Below are 26964 nucleotides of genomic sequence, written 5' to 3' on the forward strand. Positions count from 1 at the left end.
CACGCATCATATTTTTCCTCATCTTTAAAGCTTTAAAATAGACACAGGACACTGTACAATCCTGCGTAGCAGCAATTTTGTCGCCAGAAGGCGGGCAAAAGTTATTTTAAAGAATGTGCGCTATTCTGCGCAATTTATTTCGACTCAGTGCAGTTATCGCAGTGTCCATGACATAGATGTGAAATTCCATTGTTAAAATGAAAGACCACGCGTGGTGGCTCATAAGATGTAATACGGATACTAAGACACGCCAAAATCCGCGACATGTTAGGGTCATGAAGGCGAACAAACCAGGCTTTCTACCTTTTCTTTGTTTTCATATTGTTGGTCAGGCAGTGTAACTTATGGCCTTCACAAATCAAAGAACATTCACAGCATCGACGAAAGAAGGAACAAACGGTACGGCTCCAATGTGCGCCATCCGTTGAGGCTTTTACCGCAGTCTCTGCGTTTTCGCTTCGCTTCTTTAGAAACTCTGGGAGCTGCCGCAACCTCGTTGCTGCAAGGGATTAAGATACCTCTTAGGATCTCACTGGTGTGCAGCAGTCGGGTCGGCTTACGTCCAGCAAATGTGTAAGCGAGTCAAGCGACATGAACAGCCAGGCGACCAAGTTGTACTCGGAAAAGTACGACTCGTCGGATGACGATTTCAAGCTCATCATGAACCAAACCGTAAAAAAGAGGACTGCTGTGTGGAGTCACTGCAGGAAAGTGTTGTGAAGAATGCACCACAGCGCCGGCTGCACCCTGCGCATTTCTTGCCCGTCGACCTTATAACAAATTTGCGGCTCCTGAATAGGTTATCGTCGTTACTCGAGAGAATCGCACCCAATGGGAGTAAAGATTTCAGAATAAACTCACGAAAGAATGTCCTGGCTGCAGATACTTCGCATTGTAGCGCGCTACGACGCCTTAATGAAACCCAGCTGGTCCAAATTATTCCGGATTCCCCCAATTCGCATGCCTCATAATCATATCGGGATTTTGGTGCGTAATAACCCGCCATTTAGTTTGCCTTCGGAATGTCACGGAAATCGACATATTAAGAGTGCAAGAAATGATCCCCGCATGTGGTAACGGCCCCGTGAACGTCATTTCTGACATCGAAGTTTCCATTCCGACTAACTACTTGGCAATATTATTAAAATGAACGAAAGGTGGCGCTCTCATCACGTACTTCACCAGACTTCCAAACAGACACTGGGACATAGTCTATCCTCTTGTGTAAAAGTTGGCCAAGTCCGGCATCTGTTTCGACCAAACATACCGAAGCCCCTGTAGGGCCATAAGTGTTTCAATATTCATATCAAAGGCAACTGTTATAATAATGTCGTGTGGTCGCGCGGCTCTTAATCCGATTCAGAAGAAGCCTGCGGGGGAGCTGTCTTAAGGCACTCCAATTGCCGTGGATCCCACGAAGCCTCAACGAAGGACTGCCCTTGCGACCGGAAGGAATTCGCCGTTCTAAAACGTGTTACTCAGGCTCATGAAACATACAGGGAGGCTGCCGCTATACTGGGGCGGCGACAGCAGGGCAACCGAAGATCGAGCCGAAATGCCGCACCAAGCGTTACGTCAGCTTCTGCCAAAGCGGTCACTGTATCAGCACAGAGCACCGCCGTGAAAAATACAGCGAAAACAAAAAGAAGTGGCCCGACTCGATCATCTCGCGGAGTGGTCCGCATTTCCAAGCGCTCAACCTGCTACAGAATCCCCTCGAATATCACCGCCATCGGTAGCCTCACCAATATCTGATGCAACGATATCTGATGCTCGCCAGTCATAATCATGTAGCAGTGGCAGATGGGCGTTAGGCGTGCTCTACTAAGCAACGTGAAAACCCCATAGGCACAGATCCCGCTGAAGGTGCTTGCGGCTCTAGAGTAAAGCAATGGCTCACCAGCTGCCATCGTTTCGAGAGGAGGTGCAGAATACGTCTTTCAAAGGAACTCCAGCAGACTTAAATCGCGCATGTCCGGCTTTCGACAGTCTGTATTCACGAATCAGTTTCTCATTAGTGTCATTTGTGAGCCAACCTTGTCATCTCCTATAAGACTGTCCGGGTATGAATGCTATATGTCGTACACCCACGGGCGATGCAACAAAATTGTTGTTATCTTACAGCGTGTAATCTGATGATTAAAACCGATAGGTGTGGTTAACTGCGCAGAAGAGCAAGGTAACATTAACAATTCTGGGATACCACTTGGCACCATCAAGTCCTCTAAACTGCGAGCGCTTTCAGGGAATTTCGACAGCTCCATAGCCGTGGGTAATTGTTGGGAATTTCGATGCACACTATTATCTATGGGCCTACATTAATTCGAGGGACAAGACTGGTGTCCATTACCTCTGAACGAGAACATCGTTTGTTAAATATTGGAAGCCCCTCCTATCAGCGAGTAAGAGCGCATTGCATCTGCCTAGACCTTGTGTTTGTTTCACACTCATTTAACAACATGTTTCAGTGGTTTTCGGATTTGAAAACGCGGGGAAATGACCGGACATGCGTATATCAGACGATTTACGAGCTGGCTCGCTCCAAGTTCTCCGGAGCTGTCCAATGCATCAACTGGTCGAAATATAGATCAGTCCTGCAAGTCTGCTTTCACGACGACTTATCCTTCAGCCTAGAGGACGCATTAACAGATGCCTTACTATTCCTGCACGTTCACATTTGAAGATATTTGTATGCACCGGCTTTGGCATCACCCAATTAGCCGTCATGCGGAACAAAGATATAGAGGCACCAACACCATTCATGATATGAGCTTGGCCAGGCGCACAACGAAAAAAAGAAATACAACGTCCTACGAATAGCCTGGCTTCGCAATGATGGCAGTCTTTCTGCGAGTCTCTCCATCCCTGAAAGCCTTTGTCTTTTATATGGAGAACTCTTCGTGGCCTTCGTACTACGCCTGAACAGCACAAGCCACTCAAGTCCCTGGTTCTTTATCTACGATGCTGAGAGGTCAAAGTCACAGACTTTTCCTGTAGGAAGATTGCCAGCGAAGAAAGTTTGACTGAAATGCCGACTTCAAACCACTCACCATTCTAACGAGATCGCCGCGTGAAGTGCCCGTTTTCTTTCGGCGAACCATACGCTGGGCTTGCTTTATGCAGGCGTTCCTCAGCAACAGAGCCCTACGGCATTGCATACCACGCTCTGTGTAAACTTGACGAACTAGTTCTAAATGCACTCCTGCTCCTGTGCAGTGACTCCTGGCAGACTGACATGCTTCCTTGGGAATTCATTGTCAAGTCGCCTGATCCCGCTCGTCAAAGATGACAAGTCGCCTTGAGACCTTGCGTCGTACTACCTTATCGCATTTGCTGGTTTTGTCGGAAAAAGTTATGGAACCGATGGTTGTAACGCGTCTGGAGCCGTATCTCGACCCCTTTGGAGTTTATCTAGACTCGATGACTGGCTTAAAAGGTGCGGCCGTTCATCTACAGAAACGTTGTAGACTTGGTGACGTACGTTGAATAGCATAAGACCTGTAAGCGATTTTCTGCTGTCTTTCTTTCCAGACGTTAAAGGCGCTTGCAGTAACGTTACCCATGAAACAATCCTTAAAGCATTAGAAGTAATAGGAATTCGTGGAAAGATATATGCATTGGTTTTTATTAACCTACAAATGAGGTCATTCTAAGTGCAGTATTACAGCAACGACGGAGTCCCTGATTGCGGAATGCTAAAGCCAAAGCTTTCTAATTTTGCCCTCGTTGAACTAGTCGAGAACCTACCAAGCACTATTCGATTCTCTATGCTGACAACATCTGTATCTAGACGTCGGAGGTGACATGACATCAGCTTCGCGCTCGGCGTTAGACGACAGCCTCAACAACCTCATGCCACCTTCGTAAATAAGGACTGGAGGCGTTGTGCCGGAAGTACGCAGTGGTGGCATTCATCGAGAAGGCAATGTCTGAATACGGCATATTAATCAATGGACAAGTGATGTCGTACAGCAGAAGTTAGAGGTTCTTCGGGGCTGTGATTGACAGACACCTCTCTCGCCCTCGTCATGTGAACCACACCAAAAGGGACAGATTGCTATTCGTCATCTATTCTACTTTCCTCCAGGAAAGAAGTGGGGATTCTTCACGCAATCGATGTTACCGCTGTGCAGGGTGTTTGTTGAATTGCTACGGTATCATCATCATCATCATCATCATCATCATCAGCCTGGTTACGCCCACTGCAGTGCAAAGGCCTCTCCCGTACTTCTCCAACAACCCCGGTCGTGTAGTAATTGTGGCCATGTCGTCCCTGCAAACTTCTTAATCTCATCCGCCCGCCTAACTTTCTGCCTCCCCCTGCTACGCTTCCCTTCCCTTGGAATCCAGTCCGTAACTCCTCATTACATGTCCTGCCCATGCCCATTTCTTTTTCTTGATTTCAACTAAGATGTCAACTCGCGTTTGTTCCCTCACCCAATCTGCTCTTTTCTTATCCCTTAACGTTACACCCATCATTTTTCTTTCCATAGCTCGTTGCGTCGTCCTCAATTTGAGTAGAACCCTTTTCGTAAGCCTCCAGGTTTCTGCACCGTAGGTGAGTACTGGTAAGACACAGCTATTATACACTTTTCTCTTGAGGGATAATGGCAACCTGCTGTTCATGATCTGAGAATGACTGCCAAACGCACCCCAGCCCATTCTTATTCTTCTGATTATTTCAGTCTCATGATCCGGATCCGCCGTCACTACCTGCCCCAAGTAGATGTATTCCCTTACCACTTCCAGTTCCTCGCTAGCTATTGTAAATTGCTGTTCTCTTCCGAGACTGCTGAACATTACTTTAGTTTTCTGCAGATTAATTTTTAGACCCGCTCTTCTGCTACGGTATAGCCTTCCTCTTATATCCAGCACCTGCATAACTAACTTGCGTACAACTGAGCACGCAGGCCCAAATTCTTAGGGTACGCCTTGAAATGCTACGCAGTGATTCAGCGGCTGAAACTATTCCCATTGCTCAGGACTTTTCTATCGTGACACATATCGCCGTCGAGACAATGCGTGCACGCGTCATTCACGTCACCCGAACCCCTTCCCACCACTTCGCCAGCCTCACCGTAGAAAAGCCCGGCACGTCATATAGTGCGACTATCACGGCATATCGTGCATGGCTTACATCAGGGTACACACCAGTGGCCCGGCCGCTGTCTCCTCCATGGTGTTCGTGCCATATTGAAGTACACCTCAGGATTCCAGAACGCCAAAAAAGTCAAATCTGCTACCCTCTGCAATGAAGCAACTCTGCTTGCTCCTGCTGTATGAGAATTACAGTGGTCATGTACACGCCTATATATATGCATCAACTACATAGACCAGTTCTGGCAGGGATGTGTTTAAACGTACAAAAGGAGTAATACTGAACTTCAAGACGTCACTTCTTGCGACGTCTACGCCTGCAAGAAACTCGGCTCTGCGTATAGCAGTCCTATTTATTGACACAGAGTCCTTGTATATGGACGGTGTTTTCTTAATCAACACCGGCTTCACATTGTATGAAATCAGTTCTCCGACGCAGAGCTCAGAACAACTAACGTACAAAATTGCCATACGTCACCACGCCGTCAAACAAAAAGGCCAAGAAATTATTTTTCAGTTGCTACCTGGTCATTGTGGGATCGGTGGAGATGGTCACACACACAAAGCTTCCGAAGAGCTGCATGAAGAAGAATGCAGTGCTTCTATTCCTCCTTCCAGGACAGACGCCACAAAGGCAGCTTCGTCACCTTGCATGCAAGCTCTCTTCAACAGAGGGGAGCACCTCAAATATAAGGCGCAACAAGCTACACGAAGTAAACCCTTCGGCCCAGCTCTGACCTCCATCCGGGCTTCATCCATGTGCGACATGGGTTCTACACCGGCTGTGTTTGGGAGGGGCCTTCACGAATCCATACTCTACATTGATGGGAATGACCGGCAGTGCTGCATGCGATGTCTGCGGCAATGCAGAATGCATCGAACATTTATTGTGCCACTTTCATCAATTGCAGTCGCAAAGACAAACATGATTTATCGTATTGCGACGACTAGACAATCGGCCGTTGTCCGTACAGGCGCTACTGGAAGACTCCCCCTATTGCCCGTCAGCCCTCAAGGATTGTGAAGGCACTTTTGTCTCTCTTCAGGGTGACTGGTCTGTGTAAATGCCTTTGACTTGACGGCGCTCCCCGCCCGCGTCTGCGACCTTAACGTGCCTTTCCTCCTACTCCTCTCTTTACCTCATCTTTCTATTCCTTCTTTCCCGCCCTGGAGTGTAGGATAGCCAACCAGGCTCTTTTCTGGTTAACATCCCTGCCTTCTCCCACCCTGTCTTCATAAGTCGTGTGTAAAGAACTAATATTCAAGCAATGAACAATTACTCGCTACCTATGTACAAACAATGTCGCGGCGTAATGGCATTCATTTGTGCTCTCTATAATATTGTAGCGTTATTTTGAAAGTTATTTTCTTAGAGTCTTTTTTCACAAAGATTACCACGCAATTGCTCTATTTTTATAAAAAGCTTCCTCTGCCAAACAATCGTGCTGCCACTTTTTCATCAGACATCGAATCAGCGTTGTAAAAGGATCTCCGATAGGGCTGGTTGGTAAAACATTGCTTTGGCAAGGAAGATCCAGTTTAGTGCGCAAATCGTAGGAAGGAACGAAGAAGGCGCGCCTCTGTCCTGTCGCCTTCTTCGTTCCTTCTTATCATTTGCGCACAAAAAAGATGTTTCCTTGTCTAAACAGCATTGTGAACATGATAACCTATATGAATGTGCCTTTTTGGAAATAATAATAGTAATAATAATTAATACTACAACTGATTTAATTTGCGCAGGAAAAACACTGCGCACTGTGTACTGGTGCATAGAAAAACAGAGGCAAAAGAGGTGAAAATATAAAACACTTTGTAATAAAAAATAGATTAAGAAAACAAAAACAAAATAAACAATATAAAGAGCTGCGTGATGAAAAAAATGCAGCAATAACACACAATTGAGACATTGAATTCCCTATATGATAATTTTATTTAGAATGTTCATTCAAAATTCTTGGGTTGCAAATTATATTTGCAACTGTTGATAAGCATATACATCAGAATGAGCCCGAGTATTTTTTCAGAATAATTGATGTTGCAGTTTTGATCCGATAAGTCCGGTGAAAGCTTAGTCTAATTTTTGGCGTTCTTCTGTGGCAGCAAAAGCGGTAGTAAAGATAAGACGCCTCGATGGCGTGCACCAATAATGCTAAGTTTTGTACACACTGGCACACACATATTGGGGATGCTATTTGCAGTCTTTAACCTTTGGCAATGCAGCCCTTCTTGTATCAACATGGATTTAAGATCGAAAAACGCAGCTGGATTTTAGCTCATTGCACAGTCCATAACACAAAACTACCAACTGCAAACATTGCTACGCAGCCATATAGTTATAACAAGCTTTCATCAAATCCTGGGTCCATAAAGAAGTATTGGAAGATGTTCACTTTTTCTGGCTTATATTCCAAGAAAACATGGCTTGCTAAACTTTCCGTTTAGTGTCGTCTTTTCTTACTCACTGCAGTGGCACCTTGGCTGTTACATGGCGAGTCTTACGCCAACATATCGGGGCTTCGACACTTTCTACGGATTCTACTATGGAGAAGAGGACTACTACACCCACAATGCAACTTATGTAAGTGTGCAAACAAGTCAGGGCGGCCTTCGGGGTTCCAGGAATCGTGAGCATAGCTGTGTAGAATGCACGAACCGCAGTTTTAACATTTTTGTCGCAATAGCTCACGCGCTTCGCGCGGTCGCACGACACTGTCTCTTCTTTGCCGCGAACGTCACTATTCAAGATCTTCTCTAAATGCGAAACCACACGAAAGGGGTCTTCAGAGGAAGGAGTCAGTGATGGCTTGATAGAGTCGCGCTACAAGAATACGTGTGTGGCTGTGTCCATTGTCGGAAAACTAAACGCAAGCTGCCTGCGGGCGATATGTGGGGCTGTAGGTCCAAGCAGGTCGAGCCAGGATCGTAGCCTAAGTGCAGCGCGGACGCTGGCGCAGGGCCTTACCGGGTGCCGAAAAACTGGCCTGATATGCGGATTGCTGACCTATATAGCATCTCGGCTGCGCTGACTCCTAGATCTCCCTTGGCAGCCTCAGTAGTACTAGGCGTAGCCTTTCCATGCAGTGCTGTCTGCCGAGAGTGGCGCTCAGTGACACCTTAAGTTGTCGGTGGACACGCTCGACCAAGCCGTTGCTCTGTGGGCGGTGAGCGGTGGTGTTAGGAAGGCCCGTGCAGTGAAGTCTCGCCAGGGCAGGAAAAAGCGAGCTTTGGAATTGTCGGCCGCGGTCAGTAGTTAAGTGCAATGGGCACCCGTGCCACGACATCCACGTAACAACAAATCCTTCCGCCACAGTTTCGACCATGAGGTCTAGTACAGGCGCCTTGAGTAACGGTCGACACACGTGAGGAGGTACCTGAAACCTTGGGAGGGCGGTAGAGGCCCCAACAAGTCCAAGTGCAAGTGATCGAAACTGCTCTCTGGTGGACTAAAGGGCTGCACTGCTCAACGCGTGTGCCGGGTCACTTTCACGGCTTGACAGGCTTGGCAACTTCTTGCCCAACTTCTAACATCTTTGTTGAGCCCTGGCCAGACGAGGCGGTCTGCAATAAACATTTGTGTCGGACTGATTTCGGGATGACTTATCCCGTGCTATTTGGCCGCCGAAACTGATGGCGCACGAGCGGGTGAGGAGCTGCTTGCAATGTGTCGCACGTGAGCGATGTTGTTGTCTAGGGAAGCATAGCCCCCCCTAGCTGGAGCGACGAGTCTCTTTCCTGCAATTGGTGCAGCTCGGGGTCATTTTGCTGGACGGAGGCAAGAGCTTGAAAATTCACAGGGCCTACAGTCACAGCGCTGATCCATGACAGTGCATCAGCTGCATGATTTTTACTCCCAGAGGTATGGCGGATGGCCGTAGAAAATTCGGAGATAAAGGAAAGTTGCGGAAGCTCACGTTCCGAGTATGAGGATCTGTTGTTCTTAAAAACTGATGTTAATGACGTGGGGCCGGTCAGAATGTAAAAGCGACAGCCTTCAAGAAAAAAGCAGAAATGCTTGACAGCGCAATAGATGGCAAGCATCTCCCTCCCGAAGGTGCTGTAGCGAGCTTCTGTAGGGCTAAAGCACTTTGAGGGGAAGCCCAGTGGCCTCCGGCCTGTACCATCATGGAGCCGCCATACGGGACCCACTGCCGTGGTCGATGCGTCTGGAGCAGAGGACATAGAAGGAGCATAGTTCCGGGCGCACATATAAAGGTTCGCACCGACTCTACGCAAGAACACCAAAGGCTGTCAGTTTGAGGAAGTGCAACAACGCTCTCCTGGTTTTCTGTGCCATCGACGCGTATGGCCATGGTCCAAGGATCTTCATTTCCGAAACTGTTCTAGATTCCAACAGTTCAACGTTGTCCTGAGAGCTTCGCGTTCGACGCCGTACTGTGCACAGAGACACAGGATGTGTTCAATCGTTTCTATAGTTATACAAAATTCGAACATGGACAAATGCCCCGTTCCAATGTGGAACGAGTACACCTTCGTCAACACCACCCCGTGCCAGAGGCGGCTCAATACTGTCGCCTTAGAGCGGGAAACTTTCGATGCTACTTGTAGCATTAGCAATGGATCCAGTCTATGAAGATGACACTTCGGGAGGTTGAGAGAACACCAGCATTTGTGTATCATAGCTTTAGCCACGATATGAAGCTTTCTTGCAGCGTCGGTTCTGGATAAAGGGATTGGAACTGGTCGGGCTTCCAGCTGGGCAGACCGGGCGGCGTCCAGGTGGCCAGGTGGCCACTGGAATATATTTGCGTTTCTTTAGCGATAGCTTAATGGCGGTCTTTGATGTTATGAACCATAGGAAGGCGAACAACGGGACAAAGAGGCTATGTTGCGGGCATATGGCGAGCACAAAGAAAAAAGAAGACTGGAAATAACTAAAGAAGGAATTCGACCAATAGCGAAATAATGCGCGGAGAAGCAAAATATAAAAATGAAGTGCTGGGAGAAACTCGTGTGGGCCGATCTCACAGAGTGGGTATCTGCCGCTAAAATCTAGGCTCTACATCTGCAGCAGCACCGAAGCGAGGAGCGTCACGATCAGCTTTACCACTCACTTACGGAGCAAGGACAAGCATTGCGGTAACAAAAGAAACTAGAACAGATAGTCAAGTGAAAGCCGAGTGTATGGTGCGTCCTTTGGAGGGTACGATACGATGACGTGCTTTGCTCATGTGCACTATCGACGCAGTACGCGCTGAAGCAATGTGCCCACACAAGGCGCTTTTGCGCTAACATATTTCGCACACGGTGTCCATCCCACGCATGTTTCGAAGACGAGCGTCTAAGCCTGTCTAACATAGAAAGCTAAGTAGGAATTTCATGGCACGTTGGGCAGGGGCGACCCGTCTCCATGGGCCCAAAATCTTCTCTGAAAAGGAACAGGAGTCCAAACAGCCAGCAGTTAAATTGAGTGTCCTTCGCTCAGCCACATATTTAGGGCACCCGCAATGTATGTGGTATACGGTATCTGAAGTGTACCTGACTCAGCAGTCAACATCCCATAGTTACCGTCTCATCTTTTGAAGGTATCACCTTGTCTGCAGAGCAACGAACCTTAATCACTGATGCAGTGTTTCCTAGTGGCTCCGCAGCTGCAGTGGACGACATAATTGGAAACCTGAGTCACGTATATAGATGCGCTCTTGCCGATGGTCGGAGTCGTCCCATAATCGTGTAATAGAGGTCTTCATGGAGTTAACAGCAAGGCGTTGATGTCATTCCGGGAAGAGTCGACAGCGTTAATGTGACCATCAATGTGCGCGATTATTTCTCGGCGCCAGCCTTCTCATTTCTATCTATTCCACAATGACCAGGAATCCACTGTATCAAGATTTTGTACCCAGACTGAGACGCAAGTAGGCATAGTCATGATCTCGTAAACCATAAAACTGTACCTTATTCCTTGCTTCATATAATTGATTATCAATTGCAGTGCTGATTTGGAGCGAAAAATACTCTCCATTGCACGAGGCTTTGTTAGAGTACGTTGCGTAATGGGTATAAGACAAATCTGAACTCAGCCTAAGTGGCGATATGCTGTGTGCTGCGCTATCTTGATACTTAGGCCTATCCTCATTTCAGGTGCCATGATAGCTGCCGCACTTAAGGTCTATGTTAAAGCGCCATCCGCAATAACAGGTTCAGTACGTCTGTAGATGTAAGAAATGTACGACAAGGAAACTGTTCTCCAGGCGATGTTTTCGATTTCTTCGTTATTCCGACATCGCCTTTGCCACTGTCCAGAGTGCAATTTGCAGAATGCCATGCTCTGCATGGCCCCCGACGACAGTACCTTTTGATGCGACATGGTTGCTTCCGAGTAGGCGGTGTCAGGCCATATGTCAGTAACGCTTGTCAGTGGACGGTCTGTGTGCCTAGGCCGTAGTCTCAAATACACTCGCACTGGCTCATCTTGAAGAGAAACGCGATCGGAGCAGGCGCTGCAATGGCACTAGCTTCAAGCTATTTTTAGTATATACCAACACAACGAAGCACGAGATATCCTTGTTCTTTGCGCTTCTGTTCATAACGCAAAGGTAGAGCCTTCCGAAAAATGGTTGTTCCTTTTTTACTTTCTTTCCATTAAGGAAATTTTATGGGATGGAACGCAGCTTAAGCGATCTAACTGACGGATTGCATCCGAGCTTCTGCAGCCAGATACAGTTCTTAACTATTATGTGTGCATCTTTCTGGCCCCTCTTAGTGACGCTACGCTTTGGTTACATTATCAACTATTTCCGCATCCCTACTACTGCTGCTTTTTAAAGTAAGTCTAAGAAAAAGTACCGCCACCACATGCGCAGCCTTTGGTGTCGTTGGATGGAAGACTGGGACATCGCACCTTAATTATTCGGCTTTGCAGAAAAACCACACTGGTCTCGACTTCTGGTTCAACACGGAGCCCAGGTGGAGAGACAGTGGAAGGTATTCCACAACGATATTCACGGAAAGAGCACAGGAGATCATACGGAACAGGCGGAAGGTGAGGAAGCTCGACGCTAGCTTTAAGGGCACCTTAAGTTGACCGCTTAGCGCATGTCTGTCTGTCTGTCTGTCTGTCTGTCTGTCTGTCTGTCTGTCTGTCTGTCTGTCTGTCTGTCTGTCTGTCTGTCTGTCTGTATTAAACCAAACTTAAGATATAGAGTGGCACGTAAGCCTCAGAATAATGAGACCAGTGGTTCGCAGTTGTCGAGAGTTGCTCAAACTATTTTCTGAAGTGTGATTACATTGGTAATTATTTAATCATGATAATTTCTAAAGATTTCTTTTATGGTATACGTTGCACTGCAAAAGTTGTAAAGCCTACATAAACCCCTGTGGGCGCTCCAAGGCCTTGCTTGTTGAGATATGAACAAGTTAGGGTGGCTACCCACTCAATCCGTGCACGCACTTGAAGCTGAGTAACCGCAGAAGACCAAAGACAAATGTTCTCAGCGTATACTGATAGTTGAACTGCTTTGGGTTAAACTTCAGCGAGGCTGACCCTAGTAACGCTCAAGAGAGCATGGCTCAATGCCTAGCCTCAGAAAATGGTGCGCTGTCTAATCAGTTTGACACACTCCATAGTAGGCTTTGTACTCATTGCTTATTGCAATATCAGGCGCACCTATATCAGGCGCACTGATGCAACTTTGAAGAGACGATTGAGCAAATGTTGTGTTTTTGTGATCATCATGACATCTAAAGCGACGTTGTTCCTAGCGTGTTAAACCGATTACACAGCAGAAAATTTTCAGAGACATAGAGTCGCAGGCTTACAAGGCGACGTGGGCGCTGCTACGGTTCATGAAGTCCACTGACTTCAGCGTCGTATTGTAGGCGGGAATTGATGGATAACCACAGGTGTTCACATACATAACAAGTTTCTCTCTCCTTCTACTTTCTTTTCTTTCCTTGGCCTCTTTTCTCCAGCGTAGGGTAGCAAACCAGACGCGCGTCTGGCTGATCTCCCTATATTTTCTTTCTTCTTTTTCTGCTCCACCTCTTCGTTAAGCGTGCTCGGAAATGCGTAATGCAGTTTTAATGTCGCAGCCGTTTACCTAGTTTTTGTTCCCCGTTTCTGAAGAAATGCCGAGAAGTGTAAAAAAATTGCTTGGGGTGTGCATAATAAAAAAATTACAACACTGCGCGTCTCTATTACAGACAAGTTGCATTTTCCATAAACGAATCCCGCATGCTTCTCATAAATTTAAGTTTGTTCTCCACTCTACTTAAAACACAGGGCCTCAGAAATTCTTATACGTCCACATCTATTGTAGCACGGATACCGTGATGAACACACATTTCTTTAATTGCCTGCTTTTCAGTTCATCGCTTGTTCGAAAGCCGAAAAATCAATATAGCACCCATTTTACATATAGAACCACATTAGAACGTGAGATATTGCGCATACTCGTCTTTATAAAAAATGAAAAATACCGCCGAACTCCTCATGCAAGAGCCTTCGCTCAGCCCGATTAAGCATAGCGTGACGGAACTTATGTCTATCGCCGTGGCTTTTGCAGCCAGACACGCTGCGCGTCTTTGTCGACCTTTTACGTGGGAGCCGCGCATGCGTCCCCGCATTGTGACATCGCAACGATGCAGTGCTCTTTCGCTCTACTGTTGCAAATATTCTGCGCCGCTTGTCAACCGTTGACGTGGCTTCCAGGAAGTGTGCTCATGAGGATATGTGCACTCGTGATGCGATTCTCGTCCCGTAATCGTCACCATACAGGCTATACTCTACCGTCCTCGTCGCGCTATTTTTCATCGTATACTCGCCGCCATCCCAGTTTCCTCATACAGTTGTCAGGCAATCATCGTCATTGCGTCACCGTCTTACAGTGGTCGCCATGCATCTGTTCTCATACAATTGTATCCTTGTAAACTCGACATCCGTATGTCGTAATGCTTTCGTCATTTCGCCACCGTCGTCACACAGTCATCGTCACGATTTCGTCGCCATACTGTCCTTCTACAATCGTCGTCACTCCAGTACCATCATACCATTGTCGTCAATCCGTTGTCCTGATAGTACCCTCGTTGATGCAGCGACTTCAATCACTTTTCGTCATTCTATCGTTATAATAGTGTCGTCATTCAATCATAATCAGGCCGCCGTTTTGATGCCATTATCACCATTGTATAATCATTAAAGTGGCGCTGTCATTCATCCGTTACCATACATCGTCGTCATTGCAGCTTCGTCATCCAGTTCTCGTTCTACTGTCGTCACCACGCCATCGCCATCATTTATTTATTTATTTATTTATTTATTTATTTATTTATTTATTTATTTATTTATTTCACAGTACTGCAGTCCATGACAGTCCTAAGCAGGAGTGGGAAATAAATTAACATAAATCGGTATAACAAATGAATAACTCCATTGCCAATCAAAAAGGATTACATCACAACACATATAATACATATTTGGTAACAAGCAAAGTAGAAAGCTAAAACAACAATTTTTGCAGTGACGTTTGAAAATCAGCCTCCTCAAAAATGGATTTAGGAAGAGCGTGTCAGTCGGAAATCGTCTGTGGAAAGAAACTGTGTTTTAAATGCATTAGTTTTACCGAATATCGGTTTCAGCACATGGCCATGATTGTGTCGAATCTTTCTGGTGTCTAAGGGTTTTAAATATCAAGGTATGGATATGTCAGTTTACCTTTCAACATGGTATGCATGAACATAGTCAGAGCATATTTTAGACGCATCTGTAGTGCTGTGATCCAGTGTTGTTGCATAAGTTTAGTAGGGGAGTCACACTTTTCATATTTAACAAAAATATTTCTGATAGACTTTCTTTGCAACATCTCAAGTTTATATATATTATTACGGTATCATTGAGCGATGCTCAAGAGACGAGCCGCCGCGTGAACGACGAAGTTGGTCGGTGCCCTTGGCACGGGCGAGTGTCAGCCTGGCCGCCTGCACCAAGACGCTGACAGTTTGTCGCGTTACCCTGTTGACGACTCCGACACCTCCAATACTGCCAGTGATTCTTGCGTATTCTCTGTATCCCAGCTGCTTCATTTCGCCGACGAGCAACGCCGTGACGCCTACATCAGAGCACTCATCGACCGTTTTGAACACTTTCCGGCCGATGACACTCTACGCCTCTTCGCCCTCCGCACGGTACTCTGTACCGTCGTAACCTTCATCCGGACGGCTCTGAGTTCCTGCTTGTAGTACCTAAACACCTCCGCTCCACCGTTCCAGATGAGCTTCACGACGCACCAACGGTAGGACACCTCGGTGTATCTCGAACCTATGACCGTGTACGTCGCCGTCTTTTCTGGCCGGGCCTTGCCCGTTCCGTAGGACGTTACGTCGCCGCTTGTGAACTTTGCCAACGACGTAAGAAGCCTTCCCAGCTCCCCGCTGGTTACCTGCAGCCGCTCGATATCCCTGCCGAGCCCTTCATCGTGTCGGCTTAGACCTTCTCGGCCCATTTCTGGAATCTACATAAGGGAACAAGTGGGTTGATGTCGCGGCGGACTACGCGACCCGCTAAGCCGTAACCCGTGCTCTTCCGACCAGTTGTGCAACTGATGTTGCGCACTTCCTCCTGCATGATATCATTTTGATGCATGGTGCTCCGCGTCAATTGCTTCCAGACCGCGGCCGCACCTTTTTGGCCAAAGTCATTGGCGACATCATGCGTGCCTGCTCAATACAGCATAAATTTACCACCTCTTTCCACCCCCAAACGAACGGCCTCACTGAGCGTTTGAACCGCTACCTCACAGACATGCTATCTAAATTCGTTTCAGACGACCACCGTGACTGGGACCTGGCTCTACCTTACATTACCTTTGCATACAACTCTTCCCGTCTCGAAACTGCTGGCTTTCCCCCGTTTTACCTCTTGTATGACCGCGAACCGACGCTACCACTGCACACTGTGCTTCTGTCCGCCATAGCTTCAACTAGCAATTATGCCCGTGATGCAATTGCCCATGCTGACCATGCTCGCCAACTTGCGCGCGCTCGTATACAAGTGTCTCAAGACAAGCAGAAACAACGCTACGACCTCCGTCACCGTGATGTCCATTTTGTGCCGGGCGCCCTCGTGTTGCTTTGGTCACCATCGCGTAAAGAGTGCCTTTGTGAAAAACTGCTTTCCTGTTACACAGGCCCGTATCGCGTGATACGCAAAGTGACCGATGTCACCTACGAAATCGTTCTAGCCACGCCCACTACGTCCTCCGCTGTGACAACCAGGGACATTGTCCACGCTGCCCGACTCAAGCCCTACAACTCTCCATCCATGCACCTTGGATATTTAACAGCACTGTGACGGTGCTTGTGCCGCCGGGGGGGGGGGGGGTAATATTACATTATCATTGAGCGATGCTCAAGAGACGAGTCGCCGCGTGAAAGACGAAGTTGGTCGGTGCCCATGGCACGAGCGAGTGTCAGCCTGGCTGCCTGGCTCCAGTGTAAAAGCGTATAAATAGCATCTTTCGTCTGTGTCTTTCCACACGTAACAATATATAATGTAACAGATACGAAAGGCACGGACAAGAGAAAAGAAGGGAAGACGAAGAGGACGAAGCGTTGGAGAGGGCGAGCTGTAACAATATATATATATATATATATATATATATATATATATATATATATATATATATATATATATATATATATATATATTCGGATTCCGAAACTCGGATTTCGAAATTTCGGATTCCGAAACTAAGCAGGATATATATATATATATATATATATATATATATATATATATATATATATATATCCTGCTTAGTTTCGGAATCCGAAATTTCGGAAGCATATTCTATTTTTGACCTTATTTATGTAAGTATTGTATGCTAGTGACTTAGCTTTGCTGGAGCTTTGTTTAGCTTCCTTCTTAGAAAACACTACTTCTTAAATGCCGATGCACATAGATCCGATACATGACCTTACCAGGGTAAGCGAGAAGTAAGTGTAACGTCTAAATACTTATAGCTAGTATCCTGTGCTATTTCTTGGTTAAAAAGAGTATAGGAATAAGAACTAGGCTGTAATTTACGTGTAACTGTTAGTAAGGCTGATTTTGCACGTTAACTAACATGTCCTAAGTTCGACACCGTTGCTCAACCTTCAACAACTGGTTTTGTAAAGCAACATGATCACTTTCACTCAATGTCCCCTTGTACATAGTACAGTCATCAGCAAAAGGAACTGCACACACAACATCAGACAAAAAATCAATAAGATCATTCACATAAACTAGAAAAATCAAGGGCCCGATTACACTGCGCTGAGGCGCACCAGAAGAAGCGGGGAGCATATCAGACGCGCAATCATCTACAACGAATTGTTACTACAACAAAAGTCAAATCTACTCGTTGTCATCCCACTGTTCTCATGTCGCCGTTAACATGCAGTTGTCATTTATTAAGCGACATCTCACTGTCGTGATCGACATCTCACTGCCGTTGTCGTTATACCACTTTTGTCGTTACATCGACGACATTCCTTCTCCATGCCATTGTCGTCACTGCGCCGGCGTGATACCGCCGTCGTCATGCCTTCCTGCTCATGATCGACCTTCGCATGCAGGGCCCATATCAAAGGAGTCCCATATAGTCGAAGCTACGAAAGTCTCCGAATTACCACCACACGTGTTCAATAAACGTTACCTGGCGAATATGGTGTATCGCTACATTGCTCAAATGCTGATCTCATTAGCGGCGACAGCCATCACGTGCTGAGTTCAGCCGTAATTTTTTACGACTGGGGCATTTTCACGCGCACGTGTTTATCATTATTCCTGGGGTCGAATTTTACGCGATAACAGCTTAACGTTCTCTGCAAGACGCGCCTGCACGAATTGCAATTTCTTCTAAATTTATCGTTGATTCGATTTGTTGTCGATGTTGTCACCGAGCCTAGTAATCACATTGTAAGGTTGGCGCGAATAGTGTTGCACTTTCTGAAAGGTACGCGAGCACCAGCAATTGCGCGGGAATCTTCAAGGCATGTGGGGATAGCCGACGTATCTGACTTGTAGATCAGATTTCAACGATCGATATGCATTGAATGTAACTCGAATTTATTTGCCCTGCTTAGCCCAAATTAGCGGTCAGTTTTTGTTGCTAAGTTTTCCTCACTGTCTACCTTTTGACCATCACTACAACGTGACAATAATTTAAATGTCGAGTTTCGCTTCCAGTACAGTTTCAGTAGCTAGACAGCGCTTGTGAGGTTTTATTTTTCCCTCTATGTGTATCGTCGCTTATCGCGCGGTGTTATCAGGGATGAGTTCCAAATCCCTGGATTCACCATTCTTGTCTAACAATCTCGCTTGATAGACTAGGCGCGCTTGCCTTGGCTTGTCGTTCACACGTTGGCCAATAAAATACTCAAATATGACCTTTCACTATCTTGTTAGGGGGACACTAAATAGAAGAAGAATTTGAGCGGTGTTTGTAAATAACCCTTGTGAGCTAAGAGAAAACACGGAGAAGGCTGAAAATGGAAATTCAAGAGGATGAGCAAACCGAGAACTAGGTAAAAGCGGCAGCCAACATTTCAACAAGTGGACTTCTCTCTTTCAAGGCATTTAAAAAGACACGTCCACTTGTTGAAACGCCGGCTCCTGCTTTTGCCTTGTTCTAGTTTTGCTCATCGCCTTCTGAGATAATAAAGGCAATACCAACCAAAATGTACTCTTACCGACAAAAGGCGGCTTGGAAAGCCAGAAAAGACGTAAAGACTGACAGACGGGTGGCAACGCCGCCTCAAATTTCATCCACCAGCTCACGCAGATTTTGGCGACCTTTCCTCAGGCCTGTTTTTTTTTTTGGCTACGGAGGGACCCTATCGTTTTCCGTAAGAATCAAGGTACTGAACTTTGGAAGTTTATAGAAATTTCACTCCGCAGCAATTGCCATCATCAGTCATCGTCATCAGCCTGGTTACGCCCACTGCAGGGGAAAGGCATCTCCCATACTACTCCAACTACCCCGGTCATGTACTAATTGGGGCCATGTGGTCCCTGCAACCTTCTCAATCTCATCCGCCCACCTAACTTTCTGCCGCCCCTGCTGCTCTTCCTTTCTCTTGCAGTCCAGTCCGTAACCCTTAATGACCGTCGGTTATCTTCCCTCCTCATTACATGTCCTGCCCACGCCCATTTGTTTTTCTTGATTTAAACTAAGATGTCATTAAGTCGCGTTTGTTCCCTCACACAATCTGCTCTTTTCTTATCTCTTAACGTTACACCCATCATTCTTCTTTCCATAGCTCATTGCGTCGTCCTCAATTTAAGCAGAACCCTTTTGGTAAGCCTCCAGGTTTCTGTCCGTACATGAGTACTCGTAAGACACAGATGTTATAAACTTTTCTCTTGAGGGATAATGGCAACCTGCTGTTCATGATCTCAGAGTGCCTGCCAAACACACCCCAGCCCATGCTTATTCTTCTGATTATTTCAGTCTGATGCTCCGGATCCGCGGTCATTACCTGCCCTAAGTACATGTAGTCCCTTACCACTTCCAATGCCTCGCTGCCTATCGTAAGATGCTGTTCTCTACCGAGACTGTTAAACATTGCTTTAGTTTTCTGCAGATTAATTTTTAGACTTACCCTTCTGCTTAGCCTCTCCAGATCAGTGAATGTGCATTGCAATTGGTCTCCTGAGTTACTAAGCAAGGCAATATCATTAGCGAATCGCAAGCTACTAAAGAATTCTCCATTAACTCCTATCCCCAATTCTTCCCAATCCAGGTCTCTGAATACCTCCTGTAAACATGCTGCGAATAGCATTGGAGAGATGGTATCTCTCTGCCTGACTCCTTTCTTTATTGGGATTTTGTTGCTTTCTTTATGGAGGACTACGATGGCTGTGGAGCCGCTGCACATATCTTTCAGTATTTTAACATACGGCTCGTCTACACCCTAATTTCGCAAAGCCTCTATGACTGCTGAGGTTTCGACTGAATCAAACGCTTTCTCTTAATCAATAAAAGCTATATATAACGGTTGGTTATATTCCGCACATTTCTCTATCACCTGATTGATAGTGTGAATATGGTCTATTGTTGAGTAGCCTTTACGGAATCCTGCCTGGTCCTTTGGTTGACCGAAGTCTAAGCTGTTCCTGATTCTATTAGCAATTACCTTGGTAAATACTTTGTAGGCAACGGACAGTAAGCTCATCTGGCTATAATTTTTCAAGTCTTTGGCGTCCCCTTTCTTATGGATTAGGATTATGTTAGCGTTCTTCCAAGATTCCGGTACGCACGAGGTCATGAGGCATTGCGCATACAGGGTGGCCAGTTTTTCTAGCACAATCTGCCCACCAACCTTCAACAAATCTGCTGTTACCTGATCCTCCCCAGCTGCCTTCCTTCTTTGCATAGCTCCCAAGGCTTTCTTTATTTTTTCCGGCGTTGTTTGTGGGATTTCAAATTCCTCTAGACTATTCTCTCTTGCATAATAGTCATGGGTCCCACTGGTACTGTATAAATCTCTATAGAACTGCTCAGCCACATGAACTATCTTATCCATATTAGTAATGATATTTCCGGCTTTGTCTCTTAACGCATACATGTCATTCTCGCCAATTCCTAGTTTCTTCTTCACTGCTTTTAGGCTTCCTCCGCTCCTGAGAGCACGTTCCATTCTATACATATTATACTTGCTTATGTCAGCTGTCTTACGCTTGTTGATTAACTTCGAAAGTTCTGCCAACTCTGTTCTAGCTGTAGGGTTAGAAGCTTTCATATATTGGCGTTTCTCGTTTGTCTCCTGCGACAGCTTACTGGTATCCTGTCTAACGGAGCTACCCCGACTTCTATTGCACACTCCTTAATGATGCCCGTAAGATGGTCGTTCATTGTTTCAACACTAAGGTCCCCTTCCTGAGTTAATGCCGAACACCTGTTCTGTAGCTTTATCCGGAATTCTTCTATTTTCCCTCTTACCGGTAACTCATTGGTCGGCTTCTTATGTACCATTTTCTTTCGTTCCCTCCAGAAGTCTAGGAAGCTTCGAGTTCTTACCATCCCATGGTCACTGCAGCGCACCTTGCCGAGCACGTTCACATCTTGTATGATGCCAGGGTTAGAGCAGAGTATAAAGTCTGTTTCATTTCTATTCTCGTCATTCGTGCTCCTCCACGTCCATTTTCGGCTATCCCGCTTGCGGAAGAGGGTATTCGTTATCCGCATATTATTCTGTTCTGCAAAGTCTACTAATAACTCTCCCCTGTTATTCCTAGTGCCTATGCCATACTCCCCCACTGACTTGTGTCCAGCCTGCTTCTTGTCTACCTTGGCATTGAAGTCGCCCATCAGTATAGTTTAATTTGTTTCGAATTTACCCATCACCGATTCCACGTCTTCAGAGAAGCTTTCGACTTCCTTGTCATCATGACTGGATGTAGAGGCATAGACCTGTGCGACCTTTGATTTGTATCTCTTATTAAGTTTCACAACAAGACCTCTCACCCTCTCGTTAACGCTACAGAATTTCTGTATGTTACCAGCTATATTCTTATTAACCAGGAATCCGACTCCAATTATGGTCTCTCCGCTAAGCCCCGGAAGCACAGGGCGTGCCCGCTTTTTAGCACTGTATATGCTTCATTTGGCCTCCTAACTTCAATGAGCCCTATTATATCCCATTTGCTGTCCTCTAATTCCTCCAGTAGTACTGCTAGACTCGCCTCACTAGAAAACGTTCTAGCATTAAGCGTTGCCAGGTTCACATTCCAACAGCGGCCTGTCCGCCACTGCCAAAACACCACAACGTAAGGAGTGCGTTGAAATATATGACATCACTTAACGCATGCGTACGAAGAAGTTTCGGCATGAATTTAAAGAAATGAAAGTTTTTGACCTTCACAATCAGTTTTAGTTACTTGTACCTCTTGCCGCGAAATTAGCAAAAATATACTACAGAAACTATTCTCTATTACTCTAAACGATTTAGTTTCTTTCTTTCTTTTTTTTTACAAGAGGCGAGGAACTGTCGATGCACAAATACGGCGCCGGCTACTACTTGGCTCTGTTGAGTTGGGGGTACATATGCACCATACAACATACAAAACTGCACTGTATTCAGTAACATCAAAGCTACGTTATCAATACAAGCCCAAATATTGCCACGACATTACAAAGGCATCCGTAAAGCAATGCACCAGAGAGAGTCCGAAGAAAGGGGAACTTAGAGAAATCATTCTCACAGCAATATCGCGTAAGGCAGTGGGATTAAAAAGGAACCCTCGAGCAGCGATGTGAGTTAGAATAATGTCACATACACACGAATAAAGGCAAAGTGAACGCTCTTATAATTAACACGTATTTTTTTATGTATACAATCCTGTAAGACTGATGCCATGAAATGTGTGCCAATTGCTCCGGAGCCCATGAAGGTACATCCAAAGAGTGCACCAAAGTGGCAGAGGAGCGATAAATTCTGAGAAAAATAGTCAGGGAGAACTCCACGCACTATGAGGGTGCCGATTCCTACCTCGAGGGAAGACGCCGGCTGAGGCAAGGGTGTCGCCTCTACCAGAGTAAGTCCCGGTTGAAAGAGGCGCTTACTTTGAGTTCTTGGCTGCAAAAGATGCCGCAGAAAGAGCAAGGCCCGCGCGCACAAGGTACGCCTGCTATAGGACCTCCGCGCCGCCAAAGAATGAAGCATCATCCAAGGTGCGTCCAACCTATTCGTCTGCTGAGTGGCCCTCGCTTGCTCCAAGGGCTTCGCGTGGAGATATTTTTTCGGCGTTCCCCAAGAGCCAAAAGGGTAATGAATGGCTTGGAAGTAAAAAGGTGATATAGACATGCTTAAGCAGCTACTAAAGACTATGCGAGTATTGCTCTCCGGATTGGCAACACGAATATCAGTATCTGTCGCAAACGCGTTAGCTGCTACGCAGCGGCTATTAGCGGCTCTAAAATAAGGGTGGAAATCATGGCTGTCACGTTAAAACACTGGACATTGCAATAGAACACACGTCATTTTGTTATAACGCAATGGAGCGCTCGAAGTCTAAGTGGCCGCATGTCAGACTTTAGGTAACGAGTTTTCAAATACCACTTCCCAGTGATGGTGATATGCGAGTCAAATCTGACGTCGCGATTTCGCCTTGCCGGACACGTTCAGCTATTGTCACGTGAAGATGGGCACAAGAGCAAAGTGTTAATGTTTATACACAACGACATGACGTTTGTTAGGCATACGATCACTCCACATGAAAGCGACGAGTATGTGTGTGTGACATTAAAACGTAAGCTACATGCGTTTTTAATCATCGGCACCTAAACACATGCTAGACACAGACTTGATTTCTCCTACCTATCGACTCAAGGTTCCCCAGGCCTTCATGTTGTTATCGGAGAATTCCCTTTTCACCATGCTTACTAGGGAATTGCCGCAATGAACTGTTGTGGTAGGAATTTGATGGATTTCTTAGACACTGATTTCAGAGTCATCCGCGGCACTTCCTACGGCAGTTACCTGGACTTCACAATAGTATCTCAGAGCCTTCCTGCCTTCTGTCAGTTAGTGCTCAGACTTAGAGACGCATGGGAGCGATCATATACCAACATATGTGGAGATAAAGGAGTTTGTGCAATGAACTGCGTCTGCCTGTACGCTGCACTGATCGGTCCACACTCTCTACATGTTTCGAAGAATGTTGTGAAAACATCGCTTCACCTTGTGATATAGAAGACCTTATGGCATTGTCACTGCCAAAGACAACAAAGTTGATGAGTGCATTTGCATCAAGAACGACCATTTTATATTGAGTATGAACGGCTCCGTGCGATCCGTCATCGAGCGGAAAGAAAGTCTAAGTCAACTAAATCTGCATTAGACGTTGACTTATACGGCGACACCTTCAAAGCCTGGGAAAACAACGATGGAGGATCATTTGTTCGTTGCTGAAACTTCGAAAACCACCTTCTAGGATAGGGCAGACAGTAAGAGTCTTTGTGCCCCTCCTCAGCAAAGATATCCTTTCCGTGCCCTAGCACTTATCTGTGACAGAAATGCGGGGCGCCCAGGACCTCAGTAAGAGACTAACGAGTACAGATATTTCAACATATCTCACATTGGATCGACCCGCACCACCTGCTAAAGATGCTTGTCTTGGCATGGAAGGATGGAAAGTCCTGCTGTCGTGCTATAATCCAATGGCGTTGTCCTGTACAGTTCCAAAAAAGTGGAAAAGCAGCCGCTTGGCGGCCCTTCTAAATCCAGGAAAAGTGCCTTCTAGCTGTGTCGGTAAGGTCATGGACCGGATGATGCTAACTAGGTTAGAGTGGTTCATAGAAAAGAATGAGCTTTATCCTTAAATGATGAGCGGATTTAGATATGGATGGTCTGCTATAGATGGGGTCATTGATATCGAGTCCACGATCGAACACGAAAAAAGAAGCGCCGTCTTGAAGAATCAGTTTCCCTAAGATATCAAAGGTACCTATGACAATGTACTGCACGAAGCCAATCTTGATGCCCTCATTATTTTGGGCATCGGCAACCATCTCTCCATGTCCATTATAAACTACCCAGATAGTCGCACAGTCTTCATGTTCACGAATGATGGCAAAACGAGAAAGCACGTTATTGTCCGCGAAGTGCCTCAAGGAGAAGTGCTCAGCCTGACCCTTTTCAATGTCGTCCTTATTGGCCTTGCGGAATTATTTACTGATACAGTACGCGTCAGTACCTACGCTGACGACATATGCATATAGGCGTCCGGAGTCACGCGGCCGCAACTTTTTGCAAGATTGCAGCGAGCTATATCCTTAGCCTCTCAATACCTGCAGTGCGAAGGACTACGACTGGCCACAGATAAGCGCGCTGCGGCAGCGTTCATACGAGAACTCATGTGTCGGCATACCATTATTATCAACGGCAATGTCGTTCCATATGTGACCCACCAACGTCGTCATTTACTGCGGCGTTTCATGGGCGAAGCATGTGACAATGTCACAAAAGAAATGAACTGGACTTGCTCAAGTTCGTTTTCTGGCCCGCATGAAGTGGGGCCCATCTGAGCATTCGCTACTCTGGCTGTACCCCGCTCTCTACGTCGGCTACATTCGGTATAGCCGGCTAGTTTTATCTGATATGAGCCCGTCATGTTTGCGTACTCTGGAAAGTGCTCAGGCGCTGATGCTAAGAACTTGTCTAGGGGTTCCACGTTGCCCCTTAATTTACGCTACAATTGAGGAAGCTCGCGTAACCCGTATACCTGTTTTTCGGCGATGCGAACCTCTGCGACTATTCCTCCGGCTGCTGTGCCGTCACCGAGCCACCCCTTTTTCACACTTGCCGACATACGGTCCGACTCCACATTTTTCGAGAGCTGTAAAATGCCAAGAATCCGCCATACCATCGTACTCTGCCCCTACTGACCTTCCACGTATGGCCACATGGGCACACGTGGAATATAAAATTATATGTAAAGAATGATATAAAATTGTTTGCACCCTTAATAACTGATGTCCTTGCAGACTTAATCAACATCATTTTTAAATCAGGCAGTTTCCCACAGGAACTACAACAAGGCAAGATCACCCCAGTTTCTTAAGAAAGGTGACCGCTCTTTGCTTTCCAATTATCGCCACATCTGTGCATTACATTTTCTAGCACAGCAATTGAAAAGCTTATAGAAAAACGTTTAACTAATTACCTTACAAAATTTAACATTCTGTCACCATTCTAATACAGCTTTCGCTCGGGTTACTCGACCGAACTTACTCTTGTTGCTCTAACCAATCAACTAAAGCTCGCCCTCGATAAAGGCCAATATACAGCTTAAGTATTTGTACATTTAAGCAAAGTGTTTGCGAAAATAAATCGTCACATCTTATTTCGTAAGCTTGAATCATTAGGAATTACCGGCCCAACACTTTTGTTACTACAAAATTACTTAACAGACAGAATGCAGTAGCAACCATTTCAGGTGTTCATTCTAAAACCAAGTTTAATACTGGCGTGCCCCAGGGTTCCATATTGAGTCCGCTTTTATTTTTATAATATGTCACTGATCTGCCTAACTGCCTGTGTTCTTCGAACTGTATACTTTATGCAGACGATACTACTATCCTGAACTCGGATAAATGTCTCACAACCTTAGTATCTAAATTTAATGGTGATTTACGCCACATGCTGGAGTGGTGCCATACTAATCAGCTACAGATAAAACCGTTCAAAACAAAATTGCTTGTATTCTCTTCCCACCAACGAACACTTCGCTCCATTCCTGCTATCTTTCTGGGCGCAAGTCCTATCCCTGCAAATTTTTCATGTAATTATCTTGGCACAGAAGTAGACAGAAATCTTAAATTTATTGAACACGTAACCAAAATAAAACAGAAGATTACCTACGGGATCAGGGTACTTCTAAAAGCACGAAACATATTTAACCATAAAATATTACTATCAATATACTTTTCATTTATTCATACTCACATTAACTACTGCGTTACATGCTGGGGAAACACTTACACAACCCACTTTAGGTCATTGCAAATCCTACACACTCACGCTATTAGCATAAACACATTTGGCCCATATAACAACAGCGCCTCATACTTTTTACAAACTAATCACATTGTTTCAGTCACACAACCCGTTAAATATAACCTAGGTACCTTTTTGTTCCGTGAAATGAATTACGCACGATGGTATAGCTTGATACAGTAATCTTCTCTAATAAATAGTATTACCAAGTTTGCAATAAATAGGAACTTCATTTTTCCCAAAATAAATACTAATTATGGCAAGCAGAGCGTCCATATTTTATATATCGCATTCTGGAACACACTACCATTTGATATATAAGCACTTAAACTTCACGAATTTAAGAAACAACTAAAAGATTACGTTCTG

The 26964-nt window shown here is 45.8% G+C and overlaps 1 protein-coding gene across 1 annotated transcript in view; it reads left to right on the forward strand.

The window, feature by feature from the left end:
* Positions 1 to 26964, forward strand: part of LOC142591103 (arylsulfatase B-like) — a 47148-nt gene that overhangs the window by 8663 nt on the left and 11521 nt on the right. Inside the window, exons 4-5 of the mRNA XM_075703490.1 lie at positions 7565 to 7675; positions 11978 to 12097. Of these exons, the coding sequence (XP_075559605.1) occupies positions 7565 to 7675; positions 11978 to 12097 (231 nt within the window). The remainder of the gene's footprint in view (positions 1 to 7564; positions 7676 to 11977; positions 12098 to 26964) is intronic.

This window comes from Dermacentor variabilis, chromosome 8 (genome assembly GCF_050947875.1).
Source record: "Dermacentor variabilis isolate Ectoservices chromosome 8, ASM5094787v1, whole genome shotgun sequence".
NCBI lineage: Eukaryota > Metazoa > Arthropoda > Arachnida > Ixodida > Ixodidae > Dermacentor > Dermacentor variabilis.